This window comes from Melanotaenia boesemani, chromosome 15 (genome assembly GCF_017639745.1).
Source record: "Melanotaenia boesemani isolate fMelBoe1 chromosome 15, fMelBoe1.pri, whole genome shotgun sequence".
Lineage (NCBI taxonomy): Eukaryota > Metazoa > Chordata > Actinopteri > Atheriniformes > Melanotaeniidae > Melanotaenia > Melanotaenia boesemani.
The window spans coordinates 26,913,787-26,928,896 of NC_055696.1; the positions used below are offsets into that span (position 1 = coordinate 26,913,787).

At 39.9% G+C, this 15,110-nt stretch overlaps 1 protein-coding gene across 1 annotated transcript in view; it reads left to right on the plus strand.

Moving 5' to 3' along the window:
* The window catches only part of LOC121654196 (rho guanine nucleotide exchange factor 12-like), a 67,698-nt gene that overhangs the window by 40,153 nt on the left and 12,435 nt on the right, over nucleotides 1-15,110 (plus strand). The window contains exons 8-21 of the mRNA XM_042008213.1: nucleotides 152-277; nucleotides 3,480-3,578; nucleotides 3,655-3,765; nucleotides 6,109-6,207; nucleotides 6,314-6,356; nucleotides 8,409-8,514; nucleotides 8,606-8,743; nucleotides 8,834-8,866; nucleotides 12,623-12,734; nucleotides 12,866-12,926; nucleotides 13,095-13,325; nucleotides 13,454-13,601; nucleotides 14,593-14,762; nucleotides 14,847-14,993. Of these exons, the coding sequence (XP_041864147.1) occupies nucleotides 152-277; nucleotides 3,480-3,578; nucleotides 3,655-3,765; nucleotides 6,109-6,207; nucleotides 6,314-6,356; nucleotides 8,409-8,514; nucleotides 8,606-8,743; nucleotides 8,834-8,866; nucleotides 12,623-12,734; nucleotides 12,866-12,926; nucleotides 13,095-13,325; nucleotides 13,454-13,601; nucleotides 14,593-14,762; nucleotides 14,847-14,993 (1,624 nt within the window). The remainder of the gene's footprint in view (nucleotides 1-151; nucleotides 278-3,479; nucleotides 3,579-3,654; nucleotides 3,766-6,108; nucleotides 6,208-6,313; nucleotides 6,357-8,408; nucleotides 8,515-8,605; nucleotides 8,744-8,833; nucleotides 8,867-12,622; nucleotides 12,735-12,865; nucleotides 12,927-13,094; nucleotides 13,326-13,453; nucleotides 13,602-14,592; nucleotides 14,763-14,846; nucleotides 14,994-15,110) is intronic.

A 15,110-nucleotide genomic window follows, 5' to 3' on the forward strand; every position in this document is an offset into this window, starting at 1 on the left:
TTTATCACAACTTCTATAAATAGGGATTAAATAGTCCCACTTTGCAATCTCAGGGGGATTTCCCAGCATTCAGAACCAGACTAAACAATCAGTTTGGTTTAAGTGTTGTGGGTTTTTTTCATGTGTGGTAATGTGCATATGTGTGTGCTAGATCCACAGCAGCCCTGTTATAGAGAGTTTTGGAAAAAGGGAAACTCCCTGTCAGAGCCTGGATATGCTAAGCAGAGATGGTCTGAATGTCTGCCCGTCACCCGACACTGAAGATGCCCCTGACGCTGTAAGACGCACACACACAACCAGATCCACGTGTGTTTGCTGACTTTTCTCTGACACATCTCTTAGCACATGACACCAACTTCAACCCTCACAACTGCTTAAGTATCAGCTGAAAGCAAAACTGCATTTAAATGGACACGGGAGTCAGGATGTAGTGTCCAAAACTCTGTGTTTATTATTCCTCATCCTCATCTACAGTATGAAAAGGTGTAAATTGATGATGCTTTCAAATGCATAAACAAAAGAGTTTGCAGCAGACTGTTAATCAGTCTTTTCATCATACTTGTGGCTATGCATCAGAAAAGTTTATAATAAGTTAATATTACTCTGGTTGGATTGGGATTGACTGCAGGTTCCTCAGAAGAAGCGGTTAAAGCAGCACCACATCAGCTGCTTAATTTAATATACAGGATGTCCATAAAGTCGCTTTACTAATTACTGTAAAAACCATGTATTTAAAAAAAATTACTACAAGGGCCAAATTATTAAATTACATTTTGTGTAACGCATGGACCCCTCAGAGACAATGGTAGGTTAACAGATCTTTATTACAAAGAACTTAGATAAATGATCTTACTGAGACAGACCATGGCGGAGCTGACTGGGAATATGGGAACCATGGAGCCTGGAAGGGAGAGGGAGTGAGTCCATCAGGTGCGTAGGTTAAGGTCCGACAGGGAGTGACTGTGGTGCTGGGGTATATAAGGCTGGTGAGCCAATGGGAGACAGGTGTGACTGATCTGGGATCCGGGGAGTGATTGGCTTAAGGGCAGGACTGGAGTGAATGTGGCAGGGTGAGATGATAAGGAACAGGTGTGGATGATCAGGAATTGGATGTGGAGGCTGTGGTGCCTGGCTGGACCAGGTGAGGGCGTGACATTTTGCTTGCATATTTTAGGTACACTGTTCATGAAAGAGGTTGTGTTAAATAAAAACCAGATAAATCTGCTGTAAAAGTTGCACTTTGTAAGCATACAATCGCAACTTCTTGCGTAGGACTGCACTGTTGAACGTGGCAGCTGTATGAAAGTTTTGAATTGTAAAAAGACTTTATGAACACCCTGTAATTCTTTTTCAAAAGAAATTTTGACCTTTTATTACATATTGACAGTTTGAAGTGACACTACATAACTTTCTGACCTTAACACTCATTATGTACATTCCTGGATCTGTCGGTGCCTTGCACCATCCCAAGGCTGAGAAATTGCTTTTTCACAACTTTGTTTCCAGCTTGGAGCATCATGCGACAGCAGCATTTTGTTTTATAGCGCTTTGTCACACACTAGCAACTGGAAATCAACACAGTGGCCATTTTGAATGCACATCATGCCTGATTCAGCAAAGTATCTGAACAGGACATTATTGGAAGAAAGAAAGAAAGAAAGAAAGAAAGAAAGAAAGAAAGAAAGAAAGAAAGAGAAAGAAAGAAAGAAAGTGACAGAGAGAGAGATTAGAGTCAACATCATACTGACTTTTACTGGCTGGAGAGATCTCAGAGAAGAGACAGGATGAAGATGATGCTGGATTAGCCATCATTCCCCCTAATCAGTGTTGTTTTTGTCAACGGTGACGATGACGAATTTATTTTCTTGACAAACCTTTTTTTATGATGATAACGCGACGGTGACGAGCTAAAAATGGCTCTCTGATGACGAAAACATGACAAGATGTTTGTGAGATTTCGTTGACGAGACAAGACGAAAATGGTCAAGGGCTGATTGTCCAACATTAAAAATGTTGTGACCGCAATCTGTCAATCAGCACTGCTGCTGCACCTTGGCCACGCCCACCACCAGATGTGTAGCCCAGACAGACAAGTAGTTTATTCATTCATATGTTAACCTTTCCCGTTTTCCAAGGGGGAGATCCTTCTTTTCCAGGGCTGAAGTAGCATTCGCTTCGGGTTTAACTCCCTACGCTCCTCTACATTTGTTAACGGGGTGAAACACAAGGAAAGGAAGGCAGCGGTTGCGCTGAGAAACGGCTTTATTAAGACCTTGTTCATACTTTTTACACCACTTCTCCGCTCTCTTCACTCCCGATGCGTGTGTCCCTCCGCGTGCACGTTCACTCACGCTCACGCACTGAGCTGGCTAAACCACACACACAGCAGTTACACATCCCATAACACACAAATGAATCATGACGGCAGCGTCGACGAAGGGTGACGAAATGATTTATGGACATATTTTAACTTTAATCTATCATAATTTCACTGGCAGACCAGGTCAAGTTGAACATGTGTTCTTCATCCATTGCTCATATTTTGGACATGTGTATGTTCAGGGTGGAGTATTGCACTTCAGAAAATTCTCAGAAATAAAGCCACAGTTACCAAAGTAAAGATGTTGCTTTTTGCTTTATAGGAGTAATTGATTACAGTATTTGGGGAAACCTTCTAAGTCTAAAACAATTTCTTTTAATTTTGTAATTATTAATTAAAACAACAAGCTCACAATGTGTTGCTATATGTTAAACTTATAGCTCTGCTATTTTCTTGTGTGATATTTTTGTATGATGCAGTAGGGCATCAATTCATGAAAAAAGCTGAAATATAGAAATAAAAGGTTTCTGCCCAACATCAGTTAAGTAAAACACGGCAGCATTGCATCCCTGTTGATGGGAAAGTCTCGGCTAAAGCTATCAGTCTGGTAAAGGATCTGGTTATTATGTAAAAACATTAAGGTTAACTTGTTTTATGAATTGCAATTCTTGTTGTAAACTGTCAACCTTGATTCCACTTTTTAATACGTATTATTGATCTAAATTAATTTGTTAAAAGACTAATACTTTTTTATTTTACTAAAACAAGACTAAAACCATCAAATTTAGACATGACTAAAACGTGACTAAAACTAATAACTATTTTTGTCATGACGACTAAAACTGAGATGCCTGCCAAAAACAACACTGCCCCTAATGATAGACTTAGTGAGAAAATCTGCCAAAAATCAGTAGTGGCCCTTTAAGGAAAGAGTGTCAGAGGGCATGGATGAGAGATGAAGAGGAGGAAGGACCCGAGCGTAAGAGGATGAGGTGGATGTAGGAAGAACTTAAGAAAGGCAGGATGTTCTGGAAACTAAAGTATTCCTAAATATCTTTTTAAATAAAAAGGCAGTGCTTCCATTTAAGGCTTTAAATCAGTCATAATCATGTGAAACTCTTATTTAATTAAACATTTTCTCTCTGAATTTATCACTCAGGACTCTGGTGCCCACAGCATTGTGGGTAGCCCTCCTTACCTCCTCCACCCCCAAATCATTGGAGCAGAGGATGACTACTTTGACTCTCAGCAAGAGCAGGTAACTCAAGAAGTTTCTCTCAGCTTCTTCAATTCACCGCGTTATCTTCATCTAACAAACTGATCTCTGTACTCAGATCAATGGACAGTGCAGCTGCTTCCAGAGTATCGACTTGCTGAAGTCCCGGCCAGCTCACCTCGCGGTCTTCCTCCATCACGTTGTCTCCCAGTTTGACCCCACTCCACTGGTACGTACACAGCCCAGACCAAGCAGGCAATAATCCCACGTAGCTCATTTCATACTTACAGTAAAACGTCACCCTAAGAATCAAATAACTGGCAAGAAATGTGACTTCTTTCAATTAAACAGAATAGATATGGGATGTTTTTTCTTTTTTTTCTTTCATTCAAGTTTTATTGAACTTTTCAGAGACTTGGTACATGGCAAACTAACCAGGAACAGGTAGTTCATAATTAACAATTAACTCTGGTGACAGACTCAACATATTTTGTGTTACGAATAAAAAAAAACCCCAGCAAATACAAAGAAAGTGGATAAATAATAATATCAACTAATATATACAGGTATCTGTATACACGCTAGTGATGCGCGGGTCGGGTTTTTTTCCGACCCGCGGGTCCCGCTCTTTTAAAAAAATTGGACCGCACCAACCCGCCCCTCACCTCCGCTTCTATTTTTTTAACCCGACCCGACCCGACCCGCCCCGCCCCATTAAAACACATGTTATGATATTGACGAATGCTTTTATTTAGTCTGAGAAAGGTGCATATGGTCTCCTAAATTGGCACTGGAAACTGGCAACACAAAATGTATTTTCATTTGAACGTTAAGCCTATAAACATAAATAGGCAAATAAAGTGTTTTAAAGCGTTTAAGTGTTATAAAGCACATAGACAATGCTGCTGTTGTTGTCTGCACTGATTACCTCGTTGAACCTGTCCCAAACCTGTGATTTAGCCATTTGACCCTCTTTCTTCTTTTTAAGGACGTAAACTCCCGAACGAATGTTATTCAACACTTCTTCTTCCATCTTTTGCTGCTTGTCTGCTTGGCGCTTTCTGCACGTAGCCTGCGTAGCCTACTACGCGCCTACGTGAACATTACGTTATAAAACGTGACCTGTGTTTAAATAACTGATAAATATTTTGTCTTACATATTATAGTAACAAAATGTAGACACTGATTAAGGTCTTTATTTTCAGTTTGACAAAAAATAAAATTAATAGATAGAACTAGATATTTCAGAATAGTAAACCACACCAACCCGCCCCGCAGTGAAGCAAAAATTCTTTGACCCGCCCCAACCCGACCCGCGGGTTAGGAGGCGGCCCGCGCATCACTAATACACGCACACCTGTACATGCACTCCTACATTCATACATGCATACATATACATGACTAACATGCTTCCCCATACATCATATAGACATGCTGCTGGGTATACAGTATTACAGGATCACATTTGGGGGAAAAAACAAACAACAACAACAACAAAAAAACACAATTCTAGTGGAGATCATCATTCACCTTTATGTAGTCCCAAAACCTGTCCAAGGGGTTACCCCATCCCCCTTGTCATCACTTAATCTACTAAGCATACATTCATAGGATGCAGTTTTGGTCATTGAACAAACCCATTCTTTCACCTCCAGAGATCCTGATGCCTTCCAATGTCCTAAAATGACTTGGCAAGGTGTTGTTCTACCCACGGAAATTAATAAAAAGTTACATTTGGTTTTGTTGGGTAGCTGAAATTTATCTCCGGTAAACAGAGCTCTGGATTCCAGGAAATTTCTGCTCTAGACCAGTATTATATTTAGAATCTGAGTCCAGAAAGATCTGATTAAAACACATTCCCACATACAGTGTAGGAAGTCATGGGATGTTTCTTAAAGGATTAAACTAAAGATTTCCATAATTTCTTGCTCTACAATCTATTGGTGAATCAGCAGAGTGAAAAAGGCTCAGTAATGATTTTAGTGCTGTGTGCTGCAGTTTTCAGCAGACTGTGTATAAAAGGATAATATGAACTGTACATTTGTTTTTAAGTGTTTTCTTTGTGGAGGGGTTTATTGCTGATTATAAACCACAAAAAGACTTTTTGTTTTTGAGGGTTGGTGACACATACAGCCGTGTGTTCAACCAGTTTCTCCATGTTTTTTTTGTTTTTTTTAAAACACACAATTACAGATATTGTGCACATTAGAGGTGATAGGCGTGTTGTGTTGATCACATGATACACATAAACCCACCAGACAAGGAGACACCAGACAAAGTAACAGCATTAGCAGTTCAATATAAACCAGAAGAACCAGACAACCACCTGCTACACCTGCAAGGAAACAGAACCATCAAGACAAACTTTTATCAATCATCAAACAACCATCAGCGACACCTATAAAAAGGTGAAAAACAAGAGGGTAATATGAACATTTGTGGGTTAATTCTGCTTTATTATTAATATAAGTGGGTCGTAGATTGAATCCTCTAGATCAGAAAACCTGCTTTCTGTTGTTATAGTCTTTTTAAGGCCCATTTAAATGACCCAAAGCTCTTCTCACTCTCTCAGCTTTGTTATCTCTACGGCGACATTTACAAGCAAACCAACTCCAAAGAAAGTCGACGCATCTTCATGGAATTCCATTCGCTCTTCTTGGACCGAACAGCAGTAAGTCTCTCTTCTTTTCCTCTTCAGTTAGTTTGCATACACCTTTTCTGATTGGCTCAACCTTTGTTGATATAATCCTTATCTTACATCTGGTTGTCTTTTCTAGAATCTTAAAGTACCTGTGCCTGAACAGGTTGCAGCTGAACTGGGTGAGGGATGCACAAACAAGACAATCTATATCAAGATTTTTGCAGTAGACTAAATAAAAATGCCACAAACGCCTCATACCCGAGGAACCCTGAGTTTAAGTAGTGATTTCTTTGCTTATGTAAAGTATTTATCCCAGTTAATCCCATTTCCTAAGTTTAAACTGACAGTAAGACAGTAGTAATTGATGACTAAGCCTTTCATTGACTAATGGCCAAAAAGATGAAGTGTCTTTTGTTTGTGTGGCAAGTTATAAACGTGAAGCAGAAGGAAACATTTAAAAAATGGTGGCATCACAAACACTCAGATGTGTAGCTGAGAATAAAATTAAGGGAAAAAAATAGGTGTTGTCTTAGTTATTTTTCTTTTACTGTATAAACATGTGCAATGATGACATAAAGATAGAATATGTAGTACATTTTCAGTTTTTAAAAGGAAAGGTTACTGAACATTTGCCACTTAAATCTTGTGAACAAATAGAAAATTTTATTAAATTTAACTGTAAAGTGAATACAAGGAAAATACTATCAAACAGTATCTGAGATATCTTTAAGAAAGCTTTAAAACGATCCCACTGAATCTAATTTTTCTGACAGTATTTTGCCTCTAGAGATATGTACACATATCCTGATATCAGAGCTTTCTTTCTGATTTCAAAATCTGTGCACAATCGAGCTCCAAATAAGTTATATATAATGTAAATAATGTCAATAAAAACAGAATGCAATGGTTTCCATATTTTGTAAACCCATATTTTATTCCTAGTAGAACATAAACATCATGCAGGGTGATGTTTAGAATTGTTTTAGGGGTTTTAGGAGAGGAATGTCGTCCCATTCTGGTCTGATGCAGGATTCTAGCGGCTCTACAGTCTTGGACCTTGGTTGCTGGATTTCTGCTTCCATGAAGCTCCAGATGTTGTGTATTGGTGAAAGGTCTGGACTGCAGGCAGGCCTGTTCAGCAGCCGGACTTTTCTCCTGTGAAGACATGTTGGTGTGATGGATGCAGGATGTGGTTCAGCATCGTCTTGTTGAAATCTGCAAGGCCTTCCCTGAAAGAGACGTTGCAGATGCCATAGGCTCTAATGCAGCCCCATACCATCAGAGATGCAGCTTTTCACCTGTCCACTGATAACTAGCTGGATGCTCCCTCTCCTCTTTAGTCTGCAGGACACACCGTCCATGCTTTCCAGAGACAATTTTACATTTTCATCCAGTTTTCCACTTTGCCTCAAACCATTTTAAATGAGCTTTGGTCCAGAGAAGATGGCACTGTTTCTGGATTCTGGTCAAATCTGGCTTCTTCTTTGCATGGTGGCGCTTTAACCTGCATTTGTGGATTTCAGGGTGAGCTGTGTTCACAGACAGTGATTTCTGGAAGTCTTCCTGAGTCCATGCAGTGATTTCCAGTTGAGAATCATCTCTGGGTTTAATGCAGAAGATCACCAGCATCCAGCCTTGTCCCATGCACACAGAGATTTCTCCTGATTCTCTTAATCTTCTGATGGTATTATACACTGTAGATTGTGGATCTTCAAAGTTTTCACAATTTTATGTTGAGGAACATTTTTCTGAAATTGTTCCACAGTTTTTAGACCCAATTTGTCTCAGATTGGTGAGCCTCTGTCCATCTTTACATCTGAGACTCTGCCTTTCTGAAATGATCCTTTTATACCCAGTCATGTTACTGACCTGTTGCCAATCAACCTGATTATTTGTCAAATGCTCCTCCAGCTATTTTTGCCAGTTACTTTTCCAGACTTTTGTTGCTTCTGTTCCAACTTTGTACAGACGTGTTGCTGCTGTCAGATCCATAATTAGCTCATATTTTCCATCAATGGTAAAATGTCTCAGTTTCATCATCTGATATGTTGTTTACCTTCTACTGGGAATAAAATATGAGTTGATGAGATTTGGAAATCATTGCATTCTGTTTTTATTTAAATTGTACACAGCATCCGAACTTTTTTGGAATTAAGGTTGTCGTTCACATGAGTAGGGATTGAAGTCAAGCTAAAAAACGGACTTTTAACTTGATTATTTTTGTGTTTAAGAGAAACGTAGACTGGAGCTGATCCCAGAGGAGCTCTGTAAACAGTATATTCAGGTGTTACAAGACACATTGTTAACAGATCTGCACAAGAACCTGGAAGACTTTAGGTAAAAACACAACAGCAGTCTGCAACATTTGTACCGTAAAACTGTGAAGTTAAAGCTTGTCAGAAGGTAACACATCATGCATCCTCTGCAGACATAAGCGCAGCATGGGCCTGACGCTGGCTGAAGACGAGCTGTCCAAACTGGACTCGGAACAGGCAAAAGACCAGCAGGCACTGGAGAAGGAATGCTCCTGTGCTGAGCACATCATCTCCAAGATTGAGGATATCCTGTGAGTCTCAGAGTGCACACATCAGTGCAGATGTGTGTGTGTTTTTATATCTGCTCATGTGGCTGTGTGTGTGTGTGTGTGCTGTTGCAGGTTGACCTCACAGCCCTCAGAAGAGGAGAAGTGGTAAGAAGATGGATTTTTTATTTTTATCTTTCACATCATCAGTTAGCTGCAGGACAGTCAGGAGGAGTCTGTTTTAGAGAAGTATTACAGTTTCTGTTCTGCTATGTTTCTGCTATTTTTAACTGAATGAGTGAGAGACTGAATCTTGTTGATCAGGAAATTCCTAATTAGATGACAGTGCATCAGTTTGAGTTACTTGTATGTACTTTTCCATGTATTGTTAAATTAGTAAAACCTTAAAGATAATATTTTTGCTCGCTTTAGTATTAATGGCATTAGTCCATTCTGTCCAGTTCAGCTTTATACAACAGCACCGAATCACAACAGTCACCTCAAAGCACTTTTACAGTCACAGTCCATGATAATCCAGTTAAGGAGACAGTGGAGAGGAAATTGTTCCCTGTGACCGCGGGGGGCTCTGGCTGGGGCCTTCCTCTGCTGCCCTGTGGGTGGATTCAGGGTGGTTTTGGTGGTGGGTTGGCTGGGGTTTGTGTTCCAGGATCGCTGCTGAGCACCTGGGTTTCTGGGCCACCCTAGTCTGCCTCTAGCCTCCATAGAGGCGTGGTCATATTTGCATGATCACATGCTTCTATGCTCACTCCTCATTCCTCATCCTCTGCAGGCTGACAGTCACTGAGTTGTTCAGTGGGTTTATACACTAAGAGCTGCTTGTGTTTAGTTTTTTTTGTGTGTTTCTGGTACTTTGGTTGTTGTTGTGATACATGTTTGGTTTTTGTATTTTTCTGTTAATTTATTTTTTGTTGTTGCCGTCTTGGTTATTTTTTTAGGAACCCCCGATGATTGTCAGCTTTGTTTACCTGTAAATCTGTAGGAAATTCTCTGTTGTGTTTCTGTACAGGTGTAGCAGTTTGTTGTCTGGTGTTAGGTTGGCGTGAAGGGTCGTTGCCTTCTATCTACTGTGGCTCTGTCTTGTCTTCCCTTTTTATACTTTTCTTTTAATTTCTCATCATTATTTTCCTTTTTTCTGTCTTTTGCTCTGATGGGAAAATCTGGAACTCAAAGATCTTTAAGATGCAGTGGAGCTTGGTCACTAAGAGCTTTAAATGCGAGGAGAAGTATAAATTCTATTCTGGATTTAACAGGAAGCCGATGAAGAGAAGATAAAAGTGGAGAAATATTATCTCTGATGATAATTCTCATCAGAACCTACAACATTTTGGATCAGGAGGAATCTTTTCAGAACTAGTATGAACTAGTTTTTTATGTACGAACTAGTTTTATGAACTAGTATGAACTAGATTTTTATGTATGAACTAGTTTTTTATGTACAAACTAGTTTTATGAACTAGTATGAACTAGTTTTTTATGTACGAACTAGTTTTATGAACTAGTATGAACTAGATTTTTATGTATGAACTAGTTTTTTATGTACAAACTAGTTTTATGAACTAGTATGAACTAGATTTTTATGTACGAACTAGTTTTATGAACTAGTATGAACTAGATTTTTATGTATGAACTAGTTTTTTATGTACAAACTAGTTTTATGAACTAGTATGAACTAGATTTTTATGTATGAACTAGTTTTTTATGTACAAACTAGTTTTATGAACTAGTATGAACTAGTTTTTTATGTACGAACTAGTTTTATGAACTAGTATGAACTAGATTTTTATGTATGAACTAGTTTTTCTGCCTCAGAATGTTCCAAATTTTGGGAATGTTACGTAGGTGAAAGAAGGTGGCCCTTGATACCTGTTTAGATTAGGGTTGGGCATCTAAGGTATAATGCCGATCCAATACGCATCTCGATACTAAGTATCCGATGCGATATATTAACGATACATGTGTGGCATTTTGCGATGCGGTATGATACGATTTACACCCATATCACGATATGATGCAATAATTCAGTACTATTTAAATAGATCAATTTCATGTAGTAATGTGAAAGAGGATGCAGTGCCAATGAATTAGTTTGATTTTTTATTAACCAAGTAAAGCCAAGACATTTTTACAAACTGTTTTTTCTCTCAGAGCTTGAGTGTTGGTTTACAGTAAGGCCATTTTAAAACACATGGCACATACTTAGGCCATTTTAAAACACATGGCACATACTACTTAGGCCATTTTAAAACACATGGCACATACTACTTAGGCCATTTTAAAACACATGGCACATACTACTTAGGCCATTTTAAAACACATGGCACATACTACTTAGGCCATTTTAAAACACATGGCACATACTTAGGCCATTTTAAAACACATGGCACATACTACTTAGGCCATTTTAAAACACATGGCACATATTTAAGTATTTCCAAGAAAAACAATGTATGAGTGCAATATATACTAAAATATATATGTATTTGCAGTAAAACCTTCGTTCTCCGTGACACTATAAGGTTGAATATCTTTGCAGATGAACAATGCAATAGCATCAGTTATTGCCATAGAGCGCGCGGAACTGGTGGCAAGCGGGGCATGGAAAAAATTTTCAATACTTTTCTCACCGCTTCTGGAGCTCGTAGCTACAGGGGGATCCGAGCTGGAGGAAGGGGATGCAGGGACACTGGCAGACGCTTCCACAACAACACCGTGGCGCCGCTTCAAGTGAGATATCAGATTAGTCGTACTGCCCGTGTATTTTACAGATGCGCGGCACATTTTACAAATTGCAGCTGTCTTGTCAAGTCGTCCTTCTTTCTTGTAAAATCCATAGTGTTCCCAAACTTTGGACTTGAAACTAAGTGGAGGATAAATGATCTTGGCGTCCGACATGTTTGTTTTGCTAATTCGCGCTTCCTGACAACTACCTGTGGGCGCATCACTGGCTTCATCCGCGCAGCCCCCATGAGTTGTAGTGTAAACATCCGCAAGTCCGTTGCTTAGGCCTACTTTATGTAGGTCGTTTAAATTATGCGCTAAAACAGGTTGACAACACTTGTTAATAAATAAACACATTCTGTATTAAAAGAATAAGCCGTATCTCAGAAAAACCGATGCATCTCGCAAAAACCGATGCATCTAGATTTGCTTCAAAAGTTTCATTCATCCTCTGCTGCTCTACCGATGCACTCGCATCGTGCACGCGCACGGCCGCGTATCGATTCATATCGGTTAATCTTCCCATCCCTAGTTTAGATGCAAAAGAACAAATCCTGGTCCAAAATAACTCCAAGGTTCATCACCGTAGTACTGAAAGCCAAGTTAATGCCATTTAGAGTCATTACATACAGTTTTTCTGAGGTTTTCAGGTCCAAAGACAAAAACCTCAGTCTGTCTCAATTCAGAAGGAGAAAATTAAGAGTTATCCAGGTCATCTTTGTAATCTAACAAGCTGATTGGTTTTGTCAGGCTTCATGGAAAAGTAAATCTGAGTATCATCCGCATAGCAATGAAAGTTTATACCATGCTATCTAATGATATTACCTAAGGGAAGCCTGTATAACTTGAAAAGTATTGATCCAAGTACAGAAGCCTGAGGAACTCCATGACCTACTCCGATGTGTGAGGAAATCTGTCAGATATTTATTAATTAAACCAACCTAATCCAATTCTAATCCCAATAACAAGATCTAACAGGACCAGCACAGGTAGGAGGCCTTTATTTGTGGCCGCAAGAAGATATTGATAACCTTGTTTGTCTGGTTTGTCTCTGTGCTAAGCTTTAAATCCTGACTGAAACTCTTCCAACTGATTTTGTTGTGTCATTGAGAAATCCTCACCATGGACCACAAGAAGCTCTAGATATTAAGTAGAATAAAAAACTTTTTTCTGTCTCTTGTGCAGCCAAACTATGCAGTATGTGATTCTGACCTATATGAAGCACCTCGGGGTGAAAGTGAAGGAGCATCGTGGTCTCGAACATAAACGTGCACGGAATTTCCTGCCCAAGATTAAGGTGCATCCCCTTCTGCATTTTTACTATGCACACAGTAGTGTGAACATGATGAAAAACAGTGAATTTCAGTCATTTTGAACTGTCTCATATTCTGTTTGAAGCTCCCTAAAAGAGTGTTTTTTGTTTTAAAGCCTCGCTTTGTCAACATCCTCGGCCCTACCCGACGTCTGAGCAGAGTGGACTCCACCTCAGGTGAGAACCAGTTCAACACTTTGAATGTGTTGTTTACACAGACACATACAATTCACAGTGAGGCCAGGTTTGCTGCAGCAGGAGAGAGAATAGCTTTCTTTGGTTATTTTTCTACATGCATTACTCCTCAATGCATGTGCACATGTGAGTTAAAGTGGTTTTGTCCAGTTGGTAAAGCTGTGGAGCTGAACAAGCAGCGGTCACCGAAGCTTTCTCAACCAACCTTTGGCATCCCCGAGCTGTCCGACTCCGCTGCTTCTGCTTCTGGACGGAGCCGTGCCAACCTCCCCAGCGAGGGATCGGACACCAGCACCAAGTCGGTGTCTTCTATCACCTCCCTGCCTCACAGCTCCCCCACCACCCTCGCCTCGGATACTAGTGGGCAAGAGTCGGACCCCAGTAAGATATTCCTTTCCCCTGCAATTTTTAAGAAGTCCGAGGAGTGTGTGTTTTCTCTGGGCTTTGTTTTAACCCAACAGATTATTTTGTGCTTAATAAAATAATAAATTTTCTCTTTTGCTCGACAGATCTCTCTCCATTCTGTGTCCAGCCCAGACTGAGCGATGGTCTATCGTCTGGAGACCACCAGGACAGCCTCTCCAGTCCAACTAGCACACTGTTTGACTTCAGCCCCTCCAACCTGGAGCAGCGAGACGAAGATCAGGAGGCCTTCAGGTGTTAAGAGTTCAGCAGTTACTGGATCAGAAATAAACACATTTCAAGTCAGGATCACAGAGAGTTTAACTGTTTTATTAAACATTGCGTAAACGTCAGGAAGTTCACAGCAGGAATTATTCATGTAGAATTAACACGGCTCTCTTTCTTTGGGTTGTGGATGAGTAAAAAAAACTTATTCGTTCTTTTGTGGTTGTTTATATTCACTTTGAAGATGAGCATAATAGCAGACTAATGATTTGGTAGTAAATTAATAATAAAAAATATCTTAACTTAAACTTAAAGAAAAATATCATTCATGCAAACATCTCCTGAAATCTTTTTAAGCAGATAAAAGCTAAATTAAATAATTTGTTCATTTTTATAAACCTTTAATTAACAGACAAAAGTACAAAGAAATGTTTAATTTAGTCTTCACTGATCAAGTTCATGGTAGTTAGAAAATATTATTACATCTGAAGGTTCATGCCAGCAGTGAAACTAAAATAAAGATTCAGAAGGATTAATAAATCATATGAAAATTTGCAAACATTCCTGGAAATATATAATATATATAATATATAAACACTTTACCAGGTCCACCTTCTAGTACTGGGTTGGACCCCTTTTTCCTCCAGAACTGCCTTCATTCTTGGTGTGATAGATGGAACAAGGTGGTGGAAACCTTACTCAGAGGTTTTGCTCCAAATTGACGTGACAGCATCACACAGTTGCTGCAGGTTTGTCGGCTGCATCCATGATGAGAATCTCCCGTTCCACCACATCCCAAAGCTGCTTGAACTGAGATCTGGTGACTGTGGAGGCCATTGGAGTCCAGTGAACTCATTGTCATGTTCTAGATGGTGGAGATGATTTGAGCTTTGTGACATGGTGCATTATCCTGCTGGAAGTAGCATGGTATGATGATATGGTCACTGTTGAGTTTCTATATATCAGAGTAATTTACAAGATGCTGAACAGACTGTGTCGATGTTTTTCTGACTGTTTCCAGTCGGATGGAGGTGCAATGTGTGGCGAGTTCAGCCGACATCCAGAGTGAAGATGACCAGGGAGGTGAGGTAGAGAGTGAGGAAGACCCTCTGAACTGGCAGCGACTGGTCAGTCGGGGTGTTCTGGCCAGTTTAACGCCAAAGGAAATCAAACGTCAGGAAGTCATCAACGGTGAGTTGCCAGGAGCTCAGAATTTGCAGAATTTCTAAGAGTTTTTTTTCCGGCCCTGGATGCTTTCATGTCTCTGTCCTGTAGAGCTGTTCTACACTGAGCGTGCTCACCTGCGCATGCTAAGGGTGCTGGACTGTGTTTTCTGCCAGAGGCTGAACAAAGATGGCATTCTTCCACCAGAAGACATCAAACACATCTTCATTAACCTGGAGGAAATCATTCAGCTTCATGGTATCATCCTCACGTGTTAACAGCCTTCAGGTTACAGACAGATGAGTGAAAATGTACACAATTACAGCGAGTGTCTGCAAAGCAAGCTTTACTTGGAGTTAACATGATGCTATGAAA